This window comes from Trichosurus vulpecula, chromosome 1 (assembly GCF_011100635.1).
Source record: "Trichosurus vulpecula isolate mTriVul1 chromosome 1, mTriVul1.pri, whole genome shotgun sequence".
Classification (NCBI taxonomy): Eukaryota; Metazoa; Chordata; class Mammalia; order Diprotodontia; family Phalangeridae; genus Trichosurus; species Trichosurus vulpecula.
The window spans coordinates 56,234,542-56,258,085 of NC_050573.1; the positions used below are offsets into that span (position 1 = coordinate 56,234,542).

The 23,544-nt window shown below is 49.1% G+C and overlaps 1 protein-coding gene across 3 annotated transcripts in view; it reads left to right on the forward strand.

Moving 5' to 3' along the window:
• CRTC1 (CREB regulated transcription coactivator 1) overlaps positions 1-23,162 on the forward strand; it is a 120,923-nt gene extending 97,761 nt beyond the window's left edge. For 2 of the 3 annotated variants that reach the window (XM_036740904.1, XM_036740902.1), the window contains 6 exons: positions 4,447-4,583; positions 6,904-7,200; positions 10,309-10,410; positions 17,730-17,816; positions 19,291-19,471; positions 21,173-23,162. In XM_036740904.1, the coding sequence (XP_036596799.1) occupies positions 4,447-4,583; positions 6,904-7,200; positions 10,309-10,410; positions 17,730-17,816; positions 19,291-19,471; positions 21,173-21,384 (1,016 nt within the window). In that variant the 3' untranslated portion in view covers positions 21,385-23,162. The remainder of the gene's footprint in view (positions 1-4,446; positions 4,584-6,903; positions 7,201-10,308; positions 10,411-17,729; positions 17,817-19,290; positions 19,472-21,172) is intronic. The other variant, XM_036740903.1, reaches the window with a different exon arrangement.
• The last annotated feature ends 382 nt before the right edge of the window (positions 23,163-23,544 follow it).

Here is a 23,544-nt window from a genome sequence, read left to right on the forward strand (position 1 = left end):
TTCCCATCAAGGTCTGCCAGCTCCCATTGGAGCCATTGGAGGTGCTGTGCGTGAGGTCTGGAAGTCAGATGGGGGTTCACCTAGTCTCTTGATGTCTTTCTGCAGACACCTTCTATTTTCTGTTCCTCGTTTTATCAGCTCGAATCTGCAGCAGCCTCCGGCAGTGCTCATTCAGTGCCTTTGCCAGAGTGCCCTTGGCAATCCTTTCAAAGCACTCCCAAGGATAATGTACCTCCAAACCATACTGAGTCTAAACAAATGGAGTAGAATATACACATATGAAAATAATAGACTTGAGAATGTAGCATTGTACCTAGCAGGAGGACTCACACACTGAAGGGCGGCCTGCTTGTTAGCGTAAGAAGAGGAGAATCTCATAATGTTTGACATATGTTTGATTGTTTGTGCATTTGCCAGGGAGAACAGGTCACTTGGCAAGGTTTTTTGCATTTTAAATCAAGCAAGAGCTGCTGGCCTCTGGCACATACTGTACTTACCGCCCAGACCAGCCACTCAGGCCCTTGGACAACAAAGAAGAAAGAGGTCTGTGTCTCCTGGATGACGACTTAGCTCCTCTCTGGTTTCTGTCCTCATTTGTTGAAATCCTGCCCCCAGCTCCTCATCAGAAATGTAAAGGCTATGAAATCTGCAGATTGGGAGTGGGTGGCGGGTGGGGAATGTTTAAAGACTAGAGGGTGGAAAGGTTCTCCTGGCAGGAGAATTTTCTGGGTGGCCCCCTTGAGCAAATGTTTTGTGCAGTCAAGCGGAGCAGATTTTGACTCACTTCTCGTTTGGTGTGGAATGGAAAGAGTATTTGAAATCAGAAGATATCGTCTGACCCTTGGGCAAGTCCCTTCGCCTCTGTAGGCCTCAGTTTCCCCAGCTGTAAAGTGATCAAGTTGGATTAGGATCCTCCTGTCATCACTAGGGCTCCTCTTTGAGTCCACCTTAGTCATCTTGCAGAGATAACGTGAGTTATTACAGTGAATTCCAAGTTCCAAAGCCTAGCCCCTATATCTAAATTAAATTTCAGATTGCTTTAGGAAGCATGTGAGGCTACATTAGCTTGGTTTGCAGCCCAACATTTGGCCCCTGTCATTTTAGAAACCTGTCTGATGTCTTTTTTTCTGGGCTCATTAGAGAGATGGTGTGGTGCAATGGGGAGAGTAGTAGTTGGCCTGGAATAAGAAGACCTGGCTGGCTGCAGGTCCCACTCCTCCCTTACTCGCTGTGTGGCCCTCTGTAGGCAACACATACCTCTTGTCTCAGCCTCAGTTTCCTGTGTGGATTTTCATCTAGATCAGGGCTTCTTAATGTACAGTCCCTGAACCCCCTTTTTTTTAAAGTTTTGATGTGTGCATTCAGAAGAATTGGTTTTCTTTGTACTCCTCTGTATTTTATTTTATACCTTTAAAAACCTTATTCTGAGAAGGGCTCCCCTCCAGATCTCCCCAGGTGGCCATTGCCTCGGGGGTCTCAGACACCAGGAAGGAGATGAAGCTCTCCTCTAGATTCAGCCCTAAGGGATCCTTTCAGCTGTGAAAATTGTGTGATTCTCTGAAGAGCTGGGGACACCAGGAAAGAAGCAGGGTTTGAAATAGGAAATGGTCTTTTGTGGGCTCGTTTGGGTGGCAGGCAGTATTCTGAAACGGCATAGACAAGGCATCAAGCGTTAGAGACCTCTCGGTGACGTAGGCCACCTGCTCCCCATCTCTTCAGCTCTGGGAAATGAGAGGGTTGGAGGAGAGGTCTTCTGACCCTCCTAGCCCCACACAGGTATCCAAAGGTACAGGTGAGGAACCCTACACCCAGGGAGATAAGGAGCCCTTCGAGATTCCCTGAAGGCAACAGGAGCAGCAGGAGGAAATAAGCCTTGCATTAGCATAGGCTTTCAAATGATGAGCAGGCCACAACCCATACCTGGGCTCACACTAGAAACCTTTCCAAACCTGTCTCCCAGAGCTTCTGTTCTTCTGACAGCACTTCTGAGCAGCCAGCATCCCTTCCATGTCACCTCATCAAAGGAGCCAGCTTTGACAGATAGGCAGGGAAGCACCGGATACGACTAAATGTGCTGAAAGAGCACGTCCAAAGCGAGGTCCTCTGCTTCATATCAGACCACCAACTTCCTGCACACCTTGGAGTTCTTTGAGGTGGCTCCTTTCTGCAGCATCACCACTGCTGTAGCCCAGACAGATTTGTTCCCTGGCAGCCTACCCTCAGGTGATGAGCCTCTCCTTACTCCACCAGGCCTGTCCTCCTGTAACAGACCCCCAGTCTGTCCCCTGGCCAGCGTTAGGACCTGAGAGAGCTTCCGAGAGCCTGGGGCCACCCCTGTGCCATAGAGGAGTACCAGAGTGTCATTTAGGTCTAGGCAGACATCCTGAAATGAGGGCTCTGGTTAAATAACAGAACAGTAAATAGTGAGGAGGATAAAAAGGAACTATAAAAAGCCCAGGATAAAGAGGTATAGGGCAAAATCAACAGTCCAGAAACAGGAGCCATGGTGACCACAGTTCTAGCTAACTGATGAAAGCACAGCCAAAGGTAGCAGAACTTGAGACAGATTTGGAAGTGTTCAGAGATTTAGCTCTGGAAGGAACATCGCACACAGAGCAAATCCATTCGTATTTGTTTGTTGTTTGTTCAGCTGCTGGACCCAGAGTCAGGAAGACTCATCATCCTGAGTTCAAATCTAGCCTCAGACACTTACTAGCTGTGTGACCTTGGGCAGGTCACTTTACCCTGTGTGCTTCAGTTTCCTCAACTTTAAAGTGAGCTGGAGAAGGAAAAGGCAAACCACTCTAGCATCTCTGCCAAGAAAACTAAATGGAGTCATGAAGAGTCAGACACAACTGAAACCACTCGACAGCAATAGCATTGTTCCTTTGTTTGGTATTGTTTTGCTAAACACAGAAAGTTTTTTAATATGAAATTTTATCTTATTTGTTTGTCAGTTTGCTTGTTTTGTTGATGGATATTAAGTTTGGAATTTTTTAAAAGCCAAAGAAATTAAGGCTGCAGAGAAAAGCCTTGGATTTGGAGTCAGGGGGCCCTGGGTTTGAGTCCAGGCTCTACTAGTTACTGTATGGCCCTGGTCAAAGATCTCATTTCCCGCAGTTATAAAAAGGGAATGGTACTAGATGTCCTCTCAGGTCCCCTCCCCATTCCCACCCCCCCCAACAGCTCTAAAATTCTTAGTTCTAAGGGCCCTCCCAGCTCTGCCATTCTCTGTTCTAAGGACCCTCCTAGTTCTGATCCTATGTTCTAAGGTCCCTCCCAGCTCTGACATTCTATATTCTAAGGGCTCTCCCAACTCTGACATCTTGTATTCTAAGGGCCTTCCAAGCTCTGACATCTTGGGTTCTAACAACCCTCCCAGCATCCTGTATTCTAAGGGCCCTCTCAGCTCTGCCATTCTCTGTTCTAAGGACCCTCCCAGTTCTGATCCTATGTTCTAAGGTCCCTCCCAGCTTTGACATTCTGTATTCTAAGGGCCAACTTCCCCCAACTCCAACTCTGATATTCTTAGTTGTAAGGGCCTTCCCAGCTCTGCCATTCTCTGTGCTAAGGACCCTTCCTGCTCTGACGTCTTGTGTCCTAAGGGCCTTTGCAGCTCTGACATTCTCTGTTCTAAGGGCCCTCTCAGCTCTGACATTCTCTGTTCCAAGGGCCCTCCCAGCTCTGACATCCTGTGTTCTGAGGGCCCTCCCAGCACTGACATTCTCTGTTCCAAGGGCCCTCCCAGCTCTGGCATCCTGTGTTCCAAGGGCCCTCCCAGCACTGACATTCTCTGTTCCAAGGGCCCTCCCAGCTCTGACATCCTGTATTCTAAGGGCCACCCCATCCCCACTCCAACTCTGGTATTCTTAGTTCTAAGGCCCCTGCCCCCAACTCTGATATTCTTAGTTCTAAGGGCCCTCCCAGCTCTGACATCCTGTGTTCTAAGGGCCCTCCCAGCTCTGGCATTCTTTGAAGCTATGCAATTGTTTACTATCATTTCATACATTTCAAACACTCTGAGGATGACTGGACCTTTCTAGGTTCTGTAATTTGGGAATGTCCTTGTGGGGAATCTTAGTCATGATTCATGTTTCCAGCAGGGATTTGGAGTGCATGATCTCTACAATGCTTTCCACCTCTAATTCAGTGATTCTCTGGCTCTTAGAGCTTTGAACGGAGTAGCATTGATGTCAGGGTGCCTCTGCCCTTATCATTGCCCAATCCCAGACTCTCTTGTCCCCAGAAGATTTGCGGGTGGTCAGCACAGGAGCCGGTCACAAGGTCCGTTGTTCTGCTCTAATCACTGGAAGATTTGAATTTGATTTTTAACTGGAGGGGGTGGAATAGTCGCTGTAGGGATCCCACCAAGACCCGTGTTCACCAGAACGAGTCCAGGAGGGCTCAGGGCCCTGGCCCACAAGCTGGCTGCTTCTTGAATTTCAGGCATGTTGGCGACTCCAGGTTCCTCCCAACAGCACCGTCAGCCAGCGGTCAGCCCCCTGTCCCTGAACGCAGACTCAAGACGGCAGCAGAGCCAGCAGATGTCTCCCACGCTGTCCCCTCTGTCGCCAATCACTCAGGTACACGGGGGCCCGTCACCTTCAAGAGGGCACATTTGTTAAGCTGCTCGATTTTGTTTGACCCCACACTCAGCAGTGACCCAGCTTCGGGGGCACCCGTGTGATGTCATGGAGAGGGTCCTGGCCTGGGAAGTCAGAGACCCTGAGCACTCACTGTGCTGCTTGCCAATCACATTGAACTGTCTTTGAGCCTCAGTTTCCTCATCTGTAGAATGGGCATGATACTTGTGCTTGGAGGTCGTGATAGTGCTGCCAAACCAATACCAGAGGAATAATGACAGCGGCTGTTCATTGCATATTTACTATGCCCTGTCCCTGTGCTGTGGGGGCATCTCGGGGTCCTAGGAGATGACCTGGATTTAGCGTTGTAGTCCTGGGTTCTAATCCCAGCCTGACTACATTTCCGGTCGCTGCATCTTTCTCTAAAATGGGAGTCATGGACTAGATAATCCCCAAGGTCCCTCCCAGCCCCAGCATCCCAGGATTCCTCGTAATCCTCATGGCTTCACACGAGCACGTGACTGCCGCCTGCTCCCAGGTGCACCCTGGGGTGGCCACAGGCATTCCGTATGGAAAGTCAAGCGTGTCCTTGTGCTGCGGCGCATCCGTGTCGGGAAGGTTTTACTGAGGGCAGTGGCAGCCGGTGCCGGCAGGCCGCCGGGTGGCATCGAGCTCTGGGGCTCTGCTGATTAGCGCAGCCTCCCCTCAGACATTTCCAGGGAATCACGTTAATAATTGGTGCTGACCTAGCGTTTCAATGCCCGTAAAGGGCTCTATATACATTATCTTATTTGAGCCTCACAAGAAACTCATGAGTTAGGTCCCCTCCAATTTACAAAGAGGAAACAAGTGGAGAGGAATGAACGCCTTGCTCGTGTTTATCCAGCCAGTGTCCGAGGCAAGGCTGGAACAGCCCTTCCTGCCCTGTCCCCTAGGCTGAGCCATCCTGCGTGTGCACAGGGGGTGGTTACTGACCATTTAATAACTCCCATTGTGTGGGGCTTTAGAGTCCACGGGACGATCTGAGTAGCCCTGTCTGAGCCAATGACACTGACAGTGATTTAGATGTACACAGTACATGTTTGCTTGTGCTTTTCATGCATTTTCTCATTTGATCTTCACCCAGAGACATGAGGTGGAATTAGTATTTACACATGGGGAAACTGAGGCCTTGTCACATTTGAATTTGAAATGCATTGTGTGATTATCTTTTCTCAGTAACTTGAGCCTCCTCAGTGGTTCTTTTGGCCAACATTATGGTATATGTCCATGCCCCAGCAAGCCTGAAATGTCATTGAAACCAAGAGGTCAGCTTTGCATAGTGGAGGAAATGCTGGCCTTGGAATCAGGAAGCCACCAGCTTTGTGACCCTCAGCCATCCCTCCACAGCTCTACGCCTCTGTTTCCTTGTCCATAAAATGAGAGGGTGAGACTCCATGACGGCAAAGGCCCTTTTCAGTTTTCAGTCTCTGATCCCATGAACAGCTCCCAATTCCGGCCCTGAGGAGGGGAGGTGCATAGCAGCAAAAACCTGTATGTCATCCTCATAAGTCCTGGATACAAACCTCACCGCCGAGCCTTGAGCCAAACCGGGCCTCAGGGAAGAGCTTGGTCAGCATTAAGGCTTGAGTGCCCCAAGGGCATCAAGGGCACCTCAGCAAACACCTTGGGTGAAAGGGGGGACCCCAAGAGGCTCTGACCCACAGCTGCTCCCTCATAGTGCTGGGGAGGAGAGTCCTTGCCCCAGGCCTCTTTTTACAGAGGAAGGATAAAGCCCGGACCGGCTGTCCCTCGGCCAGTGAGTGCAGTCCTCTAGCTCTGATAGCGGGGCCTAGCCTCTGCTAGACCATGAATCAGGAAACCCGGGTCAGCTGCTTAGCAGCCAGGTGACTTTGGGTGAATCATTTCCCCTCTTGGGGCCTCAGTTTTATCCTTTGGGAAAAAAAAAAAAGGATTATTTGCCTCCCTGGCCTCATAGGTGTAAAGAGGACAGAATGGATCGAGGGCTCTGTCCAAGGTGAGGCACTTTAGAACTGTGAACTATGATCGCTGCTGTTATTGTCCGTGCCATTTTACAGATGATGACATTGGCGTCTGCGATAATGCCCATTCCTTTGGGCTTGTTGACTCACAGACAGAAAGTTCACATTCCTCCCCGCTTTGGAGATCAGCTAGTCAGCCCAGAATCACATATGTTGTGTGTGGATTGGATTTGAAAGGTGCTCACTTGCCCTCGCTGCCCTTCCCATTGTTGTAGTTAGTGGATGCTCTTGGAGGAGCAGTTTGACATCTTTTGCCATCTTGTGCCTCCCCTTCCCAGGCCGTGGCTATGGACGCCCTGTCCCTGGAGCAGCAGCTCCCATACTCCTTTTTCACTCAAGCGAGTTCCCAGCAGCAGCCGCCACCACAACAGCAGCCGCCGCAGCAGCAGCCCCAGCCGCAGCCGCAGCAGCCCCAGGTGCCAAGCAGCCTCTCCCAGAACACCCCCTTAATGGCGAGCTCGGGTTTACAGCGGGGGCCGCCACTCCCCCCTCTTTCAGTCACAGTACCGTCTACCATCCCTCAGTCCCCTCCAGGCAACCAGGCCCAGCCGTCGATGGGAATAGACATCACCTCGGTAAGTCTGTGGTGCCGCCGCCTGAAGGACGCAGATGGTAAAAGACATCGGTATTTGCAGCCGAGGTGGGGCGGAGGGCAACTGGGGCCTTGGAGCTGGGAGGAAGTGGAGCTCTGTGCATGTAGACTCAGGCTGGGTGAGAGCCTTCCTCTGCCCTCTGCAGAGCCAGGCTGGCTTCTCAGTGTGGCAAGTTATGTGTGTGCTTTAAGCCTCAACACTTTCTTTGGGTGTGTCAGAAGAAGCATGATTTTGTCAGGCCGGGTTCTCCTTCCACCCGTGCATGTGGGGGTCTGTCTGTGACCTCAGGCATCACATGATGACTCATGGCCACCCTTGACAGGCCGTGCACCAGCCAGCTGAGTTCTCTGCCCCAAGCACATGGCCCATTGCTGGGCCCCTCTGGGCCTCTGGGAGTTTGCACTCCAAATAGGAAGGGCTGCTGGATACCAGAGACTTTTTGAAGAGGCAGGTGGGGGTGAGGGGCAGTCAGGGGAGTACAGTAGGTGCTTATTGGAGCTACCGAATGCAGCTAGATCCCTTTGGATCCTGGGGCTGGCATCCTGCTTCCTGTGCTGTATGCTAGCAACTGCAGAGTAGGATTGATCAAGGCTCAGAGCTCATTAGAATGTGCTGTTTGTGATCAATTATGGCTGCTGAGTGAGGAACGGCTTTTAAAGTTTGTCAAGTTCCTAATTTTAAACACAGTGAGTCACTACTATGCATCTGATAATGGCAGCTTCTTTTTTTTTTCTGGTGAGCCAGCATCCAAACAGTCGTCAGGAGTTAGCAGTGGGCTGGCATTTCACAGAATAGGCAGACGGGTCATGGTAAGGGTCTGGGCCTGCCATCTCCGGAGGGGGACCTGTTAGCATGGTGTTTTCTTTGTAAGGACGGGCAAGCTTCCAAGAATTGGCACTAAGAAGAGGTAAGGGCTGCCTCACATACCTGGAGCTGTCCTGAATGTGACAGCTAGAAGGTGCTTAGTAAGGAAAGGAGAGAGAATATTGGAGCGAGCTCTCCAATTCCAGTGCAAAATCAGAGTCCTTTCTTTGACTGAATATCCTCCAAGAGGAGACAAGAAGTACTTTTCTCCACCTTTGGGTACCCACCAAAACTTGAGGGTTTGACTGGCACTTGGTGGTGTGCCCCATTTCCTCCCATTATAGGACTCGTTCGTTCTCCAATGTCCTCAATGGGAAGGTTACAGGTAGAAGGCAAATGACAAATAAGTGGTCGAGTGACCGCTGTGCTTCTTGGGCAGCTCCAGAGAGACAGGAGTGAGTAGAGCTGCCCTTGCCCCTTGGCGAGAGAGCCCACTGTTTCCCATGAATTCTCTGTCAAGGGAGACCATTGCTTGGGGCAGCCCTGGAAGAGAAGGGCTCAAGAAATGGAGGAGCCCTCCACCAACAGAGAATATGGATTTGGATGCCAAAGAGAAAAAAAGAACAGGACAGATCTGAACCTGCGTACTGGCCCTTCCTAGCTGTGAATTTTTACACAATCAAATCCAAACGTTCTATACTTGCCTTCGATCATTTCACACATAAAAAGAGCCAAACCCTGGAAATTCCAAGCCTGCGAGTTTTCATTTTCAGGCAATGGAAATGATAGAGAGATAGGGATAGAGATTGGACCTGTGATTTCATTGGCATAAGGAGCTCCCAAATAAGGAAACTCCCACTTGCAACGCAGGCCAACACCTCTACAGCTTAGAGCCTTCGTTACCTAGAGCCCTGGGGTTTAAGTGATTTGCCCAGGCTCACACAGCTTACATGTGTCCAAGGCAAAACTTGAATCCAGATCTTTCCAAGATCAGCTCTCTGCCTATTGTGGAGATGATAATAGGAATCAGTCTGTGGCATTTTCAAGTAACTCCTCTCAGATCACTGGATGAGACTTCTCCCTAGCTTCTTCAAGAAGGGGTCTTCGGATCCTCAGGCATTTCTGTCTGAGATAGGGATAGGAAGCTCTTCTCATCTGCAGCAGTCCCAGGAAGAGGTTTCAAGGAGCTCTCCTGCCCACTTAATTAATGCTGGCTACTGTTTCCCACTTACTTCCACATGGTACATTACTGTTTCCTAGGAAGACATGCATGGAGGTAGTCTGAATCTCTGTAGGACTTCCCATTTACAAATAAATCATTTGTACCTGAATTCTTGGTACAGTGTCTTAGAAGAGAGCCTCAGGATGGCTGGGGATCTCCTGAGGAATGCTCCTTCCTGGGTACCTTGGAACTCTTATTCACAGTAGCCTCCAACACAATGTGAGAAATCATTTTGACCCTAGGCCCTTCTCCTAAGTCTAACTTACCTTGTGCTTAAATAACTTGGTCACTTAAGTGCTGACCATGGTCTCTGCTGGAGAAAAGGGGTCTTTATAAAAAAGATGTCAAAGGAACAGGTTAAAATGTAGCTGAGTATGAAGGGTGAAATTTTCAAAGCACCCTCAGTATAGCCTCTAGGTGGGAAGAGGATTGTAAGGCTTTGGAGTTAGTATGTATTAAACAAATTAAAAGAGATGTGTATATCTGTTTGGACTTGCTGTGGTACTCAGACTGGGGCTTGAGACCAGCCCTGTCTTTGAAGCAAAGGGGGGTAGGAAAAGCAGAATGGGGCAGGGAGGGGCCGAGATAGACCAGAAGTGAAAAGTACTGAGAGTTTGGACTGCACCCAATTTCTCTTGGCCAGCAGGCTGTATACGCAGTGGAACCCCTTTATGATCTAGTATCAGTGATATCACTCTGATTCCTACCTTGTAGCCACATGTGTTATAGCTGTATCAGGCTTTTTTTTTTTAGCACTTTTCTGAGTGGTTGTGAGAGGGCATCCAAATCTGTATAGCCAGAAAATAAAGTGACACTGGGGTTCTACTGTCCTGAATGAGCCGTGTAAAGACCATGGTCTTTGAAAACCTGCACTGACCATTGGACCCCTCCAGTGAGCTTGAGTCCAGCCGGTGGTGTGTGAGCCCAGGGCTCCTGCTCGCTGTGACAGCTGTGTCATCCTAGCTTAGAATTGCTGATGACCATTTCTAGCTATGCACCAATAAGTATATAACCTTTCAACTTTCCATCGATCCCATGGTCTTTAATTCTGTGTTGTTCTGTAGGGTTCACTCCAGCAGTACCGCAGTAATGCTGGCTCCCCAGCCAACCAGTCTCCCACCTCTCCTGTCTCCAATCAAGGCTTCTCTCCTGGCAGCTCCCCTCAAGTAAGGGACTCTGTGCTTCCACAAGCCTTGCTTTTTGTCTCCAGTGTGTCCATTGCCAACCCATGGTCACTCACTGTCACTGTCTGTGCCTCATGCTTCACTGATGTCTCATCCTGTCTGGTCCCACTCAGATAACAGAATGTTTCACTAGTCCGAGAAGTCCACTCTTTTTTGTTCCCTGGGATAAGGTGCTCTGGCTAGCTGACCAGGGTTCTCTGTCCTCCTGGAGAACTTCTCAGACCTATGCCTCACCTAAGGTCACTCATGCTAAGACAAACCAATTACAGTTGAATGGGGAAGTGTTTGCTTTCGATTGTGACAAGGATGATGTCAAAGCTAGCAGCTGTCGTCGTATCAGAATTATAGTGTCTTAGTTCTAGAACGTAGAATATAGATCTGGAAGGCACCTTTGCTCCCATCACTAGGGCCGGGGAGTCCAGGTTTCTGTTCTTGTGTTCTGTGATGATGCTCCTAAATCCCATGGTGTCCACAGCACTTTACAGATGACATTGACCTGCAGACAGTGTGGGGTGTGAGTCAAGACTGTTTTCATGTTTCTACCCTTTCTACAACCAGCACACAGCCCAGCCGTTATCATTGTAGCCATCAGCCAGCTTGAACCTCCCACAAGCCTGTTTTGCCCTAGTGACTAGCCCTTATACAACTGAGCCCTCTGGGATTTTAGTAGAGGAGGCTTCATGGCCTGCATTGATCTAGAAAGGCTGAAGGTGAGGAAGTCTTCTGCTCGGCTCTGCTGTGTTCTGTCAGACACAGTCACTTAGGGAAGAGAGGTGAGGTGAGGCTTTGGGTTTCCTACCATCACAGGACAGTAAAAATAGCCTGTATTTCTGTAGCTCTTTCTGGCTTATAAAGCATACTTCTCTCACAGTGACTGAGAGAGAAGAGCTGGTGACATCTGAGGAAGCAGTGGCAGAGCTGAGGTGCAGCTCACATCTCAGGACTCTGGCAGGCTTCCATCCCTAGATACCGATGCTTCTGTCAGCTGTGAGCCCCACAGGCCTGAAGCCTCAGCACCTGGGTCTGGCCATCCAGCACCCCACTACCTGCCTCATGGTCCCAGAGCTATTTCCCAGATAGAATTGGGCTCATGGGCCTGCTCCTCTAGACCTTAGCCATTTTCTCTGACCCCTGTCACCATCATCCAGAAGGTTCCTGTGGCTCTAAGGACACACTTCCCTTTGGACCAGTCTCAAGCCATACCTAGTTCATCTTCGGATTTTATTAACAAGGTAGTAACACTTACCAGTACTAGCCCACGTGTACGAAGGCCTTTATAATGCATCAAATGCTTTTTTCATAACAAGCCTGTTGGGATCTGCATCATTGGAGGGAACTTCCAAACTGATGGTATCACTGATCCATTGGAATAGTTTTTATAAGAACCATGTGGATTAGACAGGCTAGGGATATTATCTGCACTTGACAGGTGAGAAAGCTTAAGATCCAGAGCAAACCCAGGGCTGCTGGAGAATTCGGTTAGGAAGGGGTTAGCGCTGCAGGGTGCAAGGATCCTAGAGCATCTGCCCAGTGCCTGGCTGGTCATCTCTAATGCTTATCAAGCCTGTGCTTCCACCCCCAGGCCTGCCTTTGGGTTTGCTCTGATGGCTGCCTCATGGCCATTGGCCATGGTGTGTTCAAGATCCCAGAAAGGTATCTCTCCCTCCCAGGATTCAACTTCTGGAGCCCAGGTTTCAATTACTGGGAGGTTTGTAAGCAGTACAACCAATCAGGGAACTTCCTCAGGTCAGCCTCATCTTGGTATTCCATCTGTCTCTCTCTGACTAGGAGCACATCCCAGAGAGAGATCAGAATAGTACATTACCATAAGCATTCCCTACACTACTGAAGGACCCTGCCTACCTTTTTTTTCTGAACAGCTCCTTGACTATGAGTCTATTCACATTAAAATGCTACAGTAACTTTGCTGTGTCTGGCTGTTTCCCATAGGCCAGGCAAATTTGGCAAGGCCTAGACCTGGCATTGTTGTTGGTTGTTGAGGCTGAAACTCTACAACTTTTGTATGTTTGGCTCTGTTTCCCACAGTCCTACCAAAAAATGAGGAGAATCCTCTCCTTGCCACCTCAGGAGAATGCAGTAGAACATTCTTCTGCCGTTGCTCACTGGGTAAACAGTCACTGTTTGAGCAGCCCAGTGTTCGTGTTGTCCAAACCCAGGATGAAGTAGGTAGGGTTTGTATCCTTCTAGTGCCCTCTCCTCACGCAGCACCCATTCTCTTTCTCTTCTCTGAAACCAATCCAACAAAACCATTCAGAAGGTTTCAGCCTCACCCTGGGGATTCTTGGAAAAGCTATTTATTAGCCCAAAGGGATGACTCTAATGGTGGACTTCAAGATCCTGTTACAAATGGGTGGCCTGGATAGGGGAGCTTCCAGCTCTTCTTTACCTCGTGCAAAGACATGAGTTCTGCCTACATCAGGTCATAAGGCCTACCCTGTCTAGGCCCCTTGTCTCCCCACCTCTCATCCCTTACCACTTGCCTTTTACTATCTCTTTAACCCCTCCACCAGAATGTAGGAAGGGTACCTGGCAGAAGCCCAACCTAATACTTATACCTAGACTGTGCTTTTGCTATGGAGTCGTTTTTGAAAACTGGAAGATTACCACCCATTAGGTGCACGTGACTTGAGTGGTTTCATTGGAAAGAGAGGTTTGGCCGAGGGTTGTCCAGACGGTACCTAATACCTATCATGTTATACAGTGGGCCATGGGTTGATTTCCAGAGGAGTAATGGTCCTCCCTCCAGTTTTTCTCAAGGGTTTGGACTGAGCATGACTCTTTTAGAGCATCCTCATCTGATGTGGCCACCCCTTCAGGGAAATGAAATGACATCTCCCTATTCTAAGCCTTCTGACTCTTTCAGATCTCCATTTATGGAGGGACATGCCTTTAAATAGGTTATTTTTCTTTCTCCATTTTGTTTGCTGGTTATGTTCTTTCCTGACATCCACTTCTCACCCAGAAGGGACTTTCCCATTGAAAACCTTTGTATGGTGTTGGTCAGCCTGATGTCTAAACCCTCTGTGCTCTTGCTGGTATGGAGTACTTTCTAAACCTTTATCCTGATCTCTTGGAAAGTTATACTTAGAGAAAGAAGAGGGCAATGGTAGCATTCCGATAGCTGAACCCTGGGAAGTATGGTGCTTTTGTCCATTGCCAGGCCTTTAGATAAGGAACTCAGGGTAGCTCTCTTGTCTGAGCTGGAAGGGGCCTTAGACCTTGGGACGTTAGAGTTGGATGGTAACTTAGGACTCATCTGGCTCAACTCACATTTTCCAGGTGAGAAAACTCTGGCCCAGAGAGGAGGATTGATTTACCCAGGGTCACTCCGTTGGTTGGTGGCAGAGCCAGGGCTAGAACCCTCTGACTCCCCAGGCCTTCCCTGTAGTGCTCTTTCATGCTCCAAAGATTGTAAGCCCAAGGCAGACATGAGGATGGGAGTTGTTTTAGCAGAGGGCCTTGTCTGTCCACCTGACTTAGGATCCTTGGACCCAGAGGCACTACCTGAGGTAGAGAGATTTCAGGCTAATCTCTCTTGGGGTTGTCTCCATGCGGTAGACAGTGAGCTTCTTGCCTCCATCTGCACAGCCTTGCTTTGTACCTCATGATTCTTATTTACTCCAGAGTAAATGTGTGAAGGTCAAGAGCCTCCTTCCTGGCCCCCTACCTTCATGACCAGTGACGAATAAACATCAAGGCAGAGGCAGAAATCTTCTGTTGAGCCCTTTTTTTCTGGTTAGGAACTATGTTCACCAAGGCCCCAAACTTCCAGGGTTGGCCTTTTCTGGTGCTGAAGCCGGGCTTTCCTGTCAGTCGGCTGCCACTCTCCCTAGTCTTCTATGCTCAGTCCATTTGCTGAGCCTGTATAATTTTGCACTGGAGAGAGCCAGTCCCAGAACCCTTTGAAAAGAAAAGTTATCTGGTCCTAGTTGTCTCTTATGTTTGTACTCTGTGATGGTAAAGGTTGGGGCTGACCATTGGTTAAGTTGGCATGAACTTGTATCATAGAAAAGGATAGGTCAAACTCTGTTGGGAGGTAGGTCCTTGTCTTTAGGGTTAAAGACAAAAACAGAAATCAGGCTCTAACTAGAGGGTGAGAGTGGAGAAATAATTCACAGCGGCAGCTCCTGTCCCCAGCCTCCCTTCCCATCCCTTGCCCACTTGGTGTTCCCAGTGGCTTCTGCTTTCTTAACCCCTTCCTGATCTGTTCCACTCCCTCTTGTCTCCATACTTGGTTCTAGCCTATCCATCATGTCCCAACATTTCCTGATCAATTTGGTTCAGTTCCCTGATAGTTAAGAGCATTGTGCCGGCTGCTGGACCAGATACAGAGCAGCCATTTCACAGACCTGGCATCCACTGCCTGTCCCCCTTAGGGCCTTTGGAATATTTAACATAATGTCTATTAGGCTCCTCCTGGGTCGTCTGGACCAAATCTAGGGTGAGCTTGGCATCTACCACCTAACCTCTTCAGGGCTTTGGGGGAACTCAGCAAACACTTCAGTACCTATTGTGTGCCCCAGAGCACTGTGTTGGCAAGTGACAAGTGTTGCCACATACTGGGCTTAGAGTAGACAGACATCTTTGCACTATGACAATGATGCATCTGAAAGTAAGGAGGGAGACTTGTCTGCATTGGGTCCCTCAGCACCCTCAGGCCCCCCACGAGATGAGCTGCGGGCTGACAAGATAGGAGGCGGTGGCAGCCCCTGCCCAAGCGGCTGCATGCTTTTGATCTATCCTGTGCTCTCCAAGACACAAAACTCAATCTCAGCTCATCTCAACAGTTGCTCATCCACTGTGTGTGTCCAGCGACCATGATTGGGGTTCCCCTTCTCTGCCCCTTCCTCCTGAAGAAAACCATCCTAGAGACAGAACAAAAGGATGGTTAGAATGGCTGCTTCCTCCAAGTCGGGCCAACCACTGGGCTTTCCTGTCTTTTCATACAGTCACAAAAGCTCTGAGCTGAATGGGACCTCCAGTGCCACCCATCCTTGCCTGAACAGGACTGTGCTTTCTGTGGCGTCCCTCACTGCTTCTCCCACCTATGGGCGAAGTCCTGGAAATTCATCTCAGTTGGGATTGAGAGGGTAGGCTGTAGGCTGTTACGCTGGCCTAATATACAAAAGTACTTGGCAAACTATAAACTATTATTAGCTATTATGTCCTGGAACAGGATGGAAAAGAAGAAAAGTTTCTTGAAATCCTAAGATTCTGGAGCTGTACTCTGCTTCAGACATCTTCCAGGCCAACTTTTTCTTCTTACAGATCAACAGGCTAAGGCTCAGAGAGAGAATCAAGACTGGTTCAAGGTCCTACTCCTAGTAAGTAGTAGAGCCAGGATCTGAACCCAGGTCTTTCCCCTTCAAATCCAGTTCCCTTTCCTGGGGCATTCAGCAGCAGCTTGGGCTGCACAGCCCTGTACACACCTGAGTTTAGCTTGAGAAGTTGTCATCCTGACATCCCTAGTGACCTCAGAAGGGCCTTGCAACAGCACCCCTGTCCCTGTACCGCCTGGCTTGGGATTAAGACTGAATTTCTCTCAGCTGTTCTGGTTGCATTTCCTAGGTCATCCGTGTAAACATCTTATATTCCGAGGAACCACTACCATTCACCCCCTGCCCACCCAGAGAGCACCTGGCTCCTGCCTCCCGGCCCAGCCTTGGCCTGCTTTGAGGAGCAGGACGTGAGTTGTTTTTCCTAAACCGTGGGTCTCCGAGCGTGGTGTGGGCGTCCTTCAGCAGGCTCGGCTTGTCAGGAGACTGATTTCTTTTCTCTTGTTTTAATAGCTCTGTAAAGGCAGGTGTTTTGCTAGTTTACATCAACTCCCTCTTACAAAGAGCTGTTGGAAGATTTGTTAAAGAGACGTTCATGGAGCATTCTGGCTGACACAGAGGAGTGTGTTTGTGGAGAGAGAGAGAGAGAATGTGTGTGTGCACGCGAGCACGCGTGTGTGTGTGTACATGCATGCACACACCCTGGAGGGGAGGATTCTGGAAGGAAGTTTGCTGCGTGTTTTCCTAGCCCTTGTTCGATGAAATAACTCCATGGTCTCCAGCTATGTGCTTGTATCCTGTGCTTGAAATCTTTGCAGTGTGGCCACACAGTGTCATTCTGTTCCTGTTGGACTGTTATATGTTCACACTCACTAGGCAGGCAATGGTTGCTAAAGTTTATTTATATCCTGATCACTGAAGGAAAAATTCTCTCCTTTGTACCTTGGTTAGATTTCATTAAATTTAACTGGGAATTTGTCTGAGTCCACCAAGGGAGGGAAGTAACAGGGAGACATGCTCCAGATCCAGATAAAGGAGAGCTTTGTAAACATCCACACTTTCTCATACTGGAAGAGACTGATTGCCTTGGGAAGTAGTGAGCTCCCCATGGCTGGAGTTCCTTAGGCTGGTCAGGGATGTCTTGGAGGGAGCTCCTCCAGCCTCAGGTCTGGGATTCTGGGATGTCAGAACTGATGATGGCATCTACCCTTACAGGCTCCTAAGCCCTCTCTCTCTAGAACTCCCATCTTAATGCAGAGGACAGAAGGAGGAGGAGCCACTCGAACTTATCAGTGTGTGGGGTAGTCCTTGGAGTGAGAGAGACAGGCTATCCACCAGTGGCGTAGTTTGAATAATGAGTATCCTACAAAGTCAGAAATTATAGGAATGGCAGAGTTGCTCCTGAGTGACTGAGCTCAACCTTCGCCTCATTGTTCGTCTGTTCCTGTCCTTGACGTGTCCTGTACGTTTTGGGTAGTTGAAGTTTAGGAGCCTGTAGGTTTTCCTTCCTGGAGTCCCAGGCAGTCAGGCTATTCTGGCAGGAGCGTGTTCGGGGCACACTGGCGGGCCCGTGTCACAGCCATTAGCTGGCAGTCCCCAGAGGAGCAGCCTGGGGTGGCCAGGAGGTTAGGGTCATGACCTCGAGGTGTGACTAGGTCCTGTTTTCAGTGCCCACCTCTGCAGAAAGGATAGGGAGAATTACTGGGAGGATATGGCTCTCTCCACATTAGCAGGAATAGCACTCTGCTGCTTGTAATTTTAGTGGAGAACAGACTTGTACCCAGTAGAACATAAGCTCCTTGAGGGACTGTTTTGTTTTTGTCTTTTGTCGTGGCTGTAGTCAGGCCAGCAGCCAGTGTCTAAAAGTCTGAGCCTTGTTGGTTAGGTGGACTGAGCCAAGCATGGAGCAGAGCTGCTCTAAGCGGCTTCAGCAGCCTGCCACCTCTTCAGTGGCCCACCAGGTGTGGGGGATCTCACGACAGCAGGACTCTTTTTTATCTGCAGCATTCTTCCGTCCTGGGCAGCGTCTTTGGGGACTCCTTTTATGATCAGCAGATGACAGCAAGGCAGGCTAATGCCCTGTCCCATCAGGTGAGCCCTGTAAGCTTCCTGCTTAGAATGGCATGTCCACCTCTCCTGGCTACAATATCGAGCCACTTTCTGCTTCCCTCAGTGGCTGTGGCCACTGTCCTTGGACCACAGGGCCCTATCCCGGCCTCCAGGTCCTTTTTTTCTCCAACCAGCGAACTCTGGCGTTTCACTTAGGAAAGTTGTCATGTGAAATGGAAGTTTTTACAAAAAAAGGACCTTTGAGATCACCTTGTCTAACAGAGAGGCCCATAGAGGTTTAATGACTTGCTCAGGGTCACAAACTACGGACAGAGTAGCAGGATCAGTATTAGAAACCAGGTTTCCTGAAACCCAGGCCAAGAGTCTTTCTAACACATCCTGCTAGGTAACATGGAAGCCTTTCTCAGCAGGCTTCTCGCAGGAAAGAGTATGAGGTTTGGGTTAAGGGGAGGTGGGGGTAGAGGACCTGGGCTTCTCTGCTTTGGGCCTCAGTATCATCCTCTATAAAATGCAGGCCTTGGGCCTCTGAGGTTCCTCTGCTCAATATCTATGCTTCTATGATCCTTTGACCTCCTTGGGCCTCAGTTCCCTCCTCTATAAAATAAAAGATCATTGTCGATGACCTATGAGGTCCCTCCACTTCACTGATAATCAGAGTTGACCTGCTGGATGTGGCAAAGAGAATCCTTATTCTCCGACTCAGAATCCAAGGGCCTGGGTTTAAGTGCTGACTTTGTTACATTATAGCTCTGTGACTGTGGGTGAGTCATTTAACCCAAGGTGAGTGAGTTCTAGTTCCTTCTCTGCAAAGTGGATCTGGATTCCTGCTCACTTCACGTCAAGTGAGGCAGTGTCTGAGAAGGGCTTCGTAAATGAGAAGGGTGAGAAAGGAGGCTATTGGTTTGAATCCCAACTCAGAGGCCTCAAGGGCAACAGACACCATTTGGGTGGTTTTTGTTTCACTCCCTCAAGCAAATAGCACCCTGTTTCTGTACCTTGTCCTCCAAGGTGAACGAGAGAACAAAAGAAAGGAGAGATCTGAACCTCAGATCAGAAGGAGGCTGCAGGAGCCCCTCTCACAGAAGGGCACCACTGTGTGTAGAGTTATGTGATGGGCACATCTGCCTTTGTGCTGGCTTGAGTCAAGAGAGGGCAGAGAACAAGACTTTGCCAGTGCCCTAAGGCAGTACCTTTTCTCCCCTTTCCTCCTCTGGGAAAAGCTCAGCAGACTAGCTTCTAGGGTTATTGGCAGTTCTTTAAAAATACCAGCAGGAGCCATCATCATCATCATTCATTCATTCATTCATTCAACAAGCATTTAACCCACTTGAATTGGGTGGAAAAAACACAAGTAAAGAGTCCAGAAACCAGTTAGGGCTTGTACTTGCTTGTCCTCTGGGGATGAATTGTATGCACAGTCTTAGCTGGACATGGCAGCAGGATTCTCCGGCCTGATGTGGTTGGGCTCATGCTTGGTTTGTGCTTTGATCTTCAGCTGGAACAGTTTAATATGATTGAAAATGCTATCAGCTCTAACAGCCTGTACAGCCCCTGCTCCACACTTAACTACTCCCAGGCTGCCATGATGGGACTGACAGGGAGTCACAGCAGCCTTCAGGACTCACAGCAGCTCAACTATTCGAGCCACGGAAACATCCCCAACATCATCCTTACAGGTAAGCTGCTTCCTCTCCCCTTAGAACCTGAGGCCGGACTTCTGCAGCTCTCTCTTTCTCTGCTGTTGCTAGCCATCATCAGCACCATCACCTCCCCACCCCCCAGCACCTTCACCTCCCCACCCCCCAGCACCATCACCTCCCCACCCCACCTCCCCACCCCTCAGCACCATCACCTCCCCACCCCTCAGCACCATCACCTCCCCACCCCACCTCCCCACCCCCCGGCACTGTCACCTGTTACTGCCATCCATCACTTCATCATCACTTCTGTCTCTTAAGCACTCAGCTACAGTTGTAGCAGTCTGCTGGTTGTATTTTTGGTGAAGAACAAATTTATACCCAGTAGAATATAAGCTCCTTGAGGGACTATTTTGTTTTTGTCTTCTTATCTCTAATGCCTAACACAAGGCCTTGTACCTAGTCAGAATTTAATGAATGTTTGTTGAATTGTGCTGAAATGAATATCTTCCCTTAAGATGAGGAACATGCAAATACATCTACAGAAATGCAGATACACTTTAGTATGTTACCACATGTACTTTTTCTGATGCTATGTAATTATATGTATGTGTGGTTTTGAGTGTGTGTATATATGTATGTATATCATCTATCTATTGGCATAGGAATGAGTTGTGCTGGGGGTTAAGGCTTGGAATTGGCTCCCTATCAATATGATGAAATTTCTTGGGGAAAGTGGAATATATGCTCTGCTTTAAAGATTGGGTGACTTGGACCTGCATTCCTGGAGTGGAGAAATAATGGCCTGGGCTGGCCATTCTTACGTAGCAGCAGGCTTCCCTGCCAAAACAGACCAGATTCCCTGAATTTTTGGTTTGAAGAAAGGCGTGGGAACTGGTAAGTGTTTTGCAGATGAAGAAACCGAGGCTCACTCAGACTTGCACACAGCTGAGTCAGACTCTAAACCAGATCTTCGGATTCCCAGGCCATGGTTTGTTACATAGTGTCCTGTGGCCTCTTTGAGGAAGAGACCACTCACACCAGAACACATGTGCCAGAATGAGAATGGCAGTTAACCAGTTACTGAGTTGCCATTTAGAGAGCCATTGGGCCAAGTGCAGGCAGAGAGTGTCCTGTGACCCCCAGAGAGTGCGGTCTCTGACAGCAAACACCCATCTCCCTTGTGCACAGGGGTGAGTGGAGGCTCCCTTGGCACATTTTAATTTACTCTGTCCACATATGTATTTATCTTAAGGGAAGCCGTGTAGGCCCTCAGGAACGACTCGAGATGGTGTAAAGCCTCCTTCCTGGTCAGGCCCCTGTTCTCTAACAGTGATTGGTGGCAGAGCCGTTTCAGCTGTGCTCTCTCTCTCTCTCCCATGTTCTGTGTTGTGAAGGCTTTCCGAGCTCTGACATTCCTGGTGTCCCTCTCCCTGACACGCATATACCTTAGCTGGCTTACAAAGGCAACTCTGAGCATGAGTTTGGGCTCTTACTTTAAGTGTCTTCCCCAAGGCTTGATGTCCATATTTCTTTGTGTCCTGCCTCGTACCGATGACAATGATGTGAAAGCTCAAATGTTACCCGGTTAGAATCAACTTTTCTCTTTTCAGATATAGCCCGAGGCATCCAATGGGCTGAACTCCTCTCTTTGAATCTCATTTGTTTTTCTCTGGATGGGGATATTGTGTTTGGAGTGGAGAAGCTAATCCTATTTTTGTGTCTCCTCTCCCATTCCAGTGACAGGGGAGTCCCCTCCCAGTTTGTCAAAAGAACTGACCAGCACTTTGGCAGGAGTCGGTGATGTCAGTTTTGATTCCGATTCCCAGTTCCCCCTGGACGAACTCAAGATTGACCCTTTAACCCTAGATGGACTTCACATGCTCAATGATCCTGACATGGTCCTCACTGACCCCGCCACAGAGGACACTTTCCGAATGGACCGGCTGTAGGGTGTGGACAACCTTGAGCCTAGGAACGTGCCACCTTCCTGGTGCCCAGCCAAACTGAATACAGCCCACGGGTCAGTGGAGTCAGATTCCATGGTTCCTGAGAGCAGCCGCTCTGCCCCATTCAATTGAGTAAAGCTTGTCATTCTAAGCTTGCAGTGCTGCCACCCCCTCATCCCCTCACCCCCTGGTGCCATCTTGGACCCTTTGGTTCAGTCCTACTCGTTGCCATTTGAATGAGTTTGGATCCTGCATCCACCTTCCTGCCCAAGTCCCAGCGTGAGGTTGTGAATTTGTTCTTGCACTAGGAGGGGGGTGTATGTGGTCACTGATGTGAAGCAGCGTGCCCACCGCCTGAGCAATCTCTCTCTGTAAGATACCAAAACCATTGGCTGGTGTCCATGTGCTCCTCAAGTTGCCATTTCTGCTGTCGTCCCCTCCCTTCTTCCCCCCCTCCCTTCCCCTCCTGCTTCCAGGCTCTAAGTCTCCAGGCTGATAACTCTGGGGCCCCACCTCAGACCCAGAGGTGGAGAAAGCAGAGCTCTGGGGGTCCTGACTCCCCAACTGCTTGGTTACAGCCGCTTCCCACTGTAATGGCGCTTCTACCGTGTGGATATGCCTTGTGCGTTTTCTGATTCGTTTCCTCGCTGGTTCAGCCCTCACTGCCTTTTCTCAAGCCCTTGGCAAAACCGTGTTCTCTGGGACCCAGGGAGCAGAAGCTAGATCAGGCACCATCCCAGAGGGCTTTGTTGGATGGGCGCTTCCCTCCCCGCCAAAAAAAGAGAAAGAGAGAAAGAGAGAGAGGGCATAAAAAAGCAAACAGAAACACTATTTTGAGAGATTTCTTTTTATATTTCTGAGCACACAAAAAGTACTATAATTCATTACCTGGTGAAAATGAAGGAGAGAACAGAAGATTTAAAGCAGCTAGAATGACTTCTGTGGCCAAGCTGGACAGACTTACTTGCTTTCCTTGTCCTCGTTACTGGTCCCCACCCTCTACCCCATCCCCACCCCCATCTCCATCCCTGTCCCCAGCCCTGGCCCTGCCAAGCCTTTCCAGTTCTAGCCTGTTCGTACAATTCCTGAGCAGGATGGAGGAGTCTCCTTCCTGTGAGGAGTCCAAGGAAAGGTGGGGTGTTTTTTGACTTATTTTTTATTATTGTTCATTACCTGTTATGTGTTCTCAGTTAACTTTACATACTGTTATTTAAGGAATTTGTGATTTTTTTTCTGTTTTGTTTTGTATTTAAGTATTTGGATAGTCGAGATGTAACAACTCCATGGAGCCATTGATGCCCTGTATAATGTCTGTACAGTGCATCCACTTGTGTTTCGATTCCCAGAATGACGTGCAGGAATAGTCTATATTTTTAAACCAACTGGAATTTTAAACAACTCTCAACCAGAAACATCACATCAACATCTAAATCTAAATAAAGAATGTTACCTTTCCAGTGTCTCCAAACAAGTGGTTAGACCAGCCAAACTCTCCAGAAGGTGGTGAGTTAGGGGCCTGAAAAGGCTGGGTTTCTGTCAGCCTCCTCAGAGACCTGCCCCACTGGGCTATCGGGCCATCACCGCAGAGCTAGGGGAAGTCCCATAATGGGACTGGTTGAAGGACTTCTCCATGGACTCCCAGATGTGGGAGTACCTTAGAAATCGTATGGTCCAGGGGTTCTTAGCCTATTTTGTGTCCCCAACTCCTTTGGCAGTCAGTCTGCTGAAGCCTATGGAGCCTTTCTCAGAATCATGTTTTTAAATACATAAAATATATGGGATTATAAAGGAAACCAATTATATTGAAATACAGTGAATCATAGTATTAAAAAAAAAACCCAAGTTCATGGGCCCCAGGTTAAAAACCCCTCACCTAGTCCAACCCCCACCTTTACAAAGAAAGAAACTGAAGCCTGGAGGGGTAGGGACTTGCAGGAGGTCATGGTCACAACTTGAAGCCGGGACTCCTGGTTGTGGGTCAGTTGCTCTTCTCGCTCCGTACCCTGCCTCCCCTAAGCTCCTGTTTAAAACTTCCATGTGCTCTTAGACTCAGGGCCTGCCAGACCAGACAGATAAGGGGGGATTATGCAAACTCTTGAGTCTCTGAGGTTTTGGCTTGCTTTTAACTGTTTACCAAGGGTCCCCAAGCCCTCTATGTCCAAA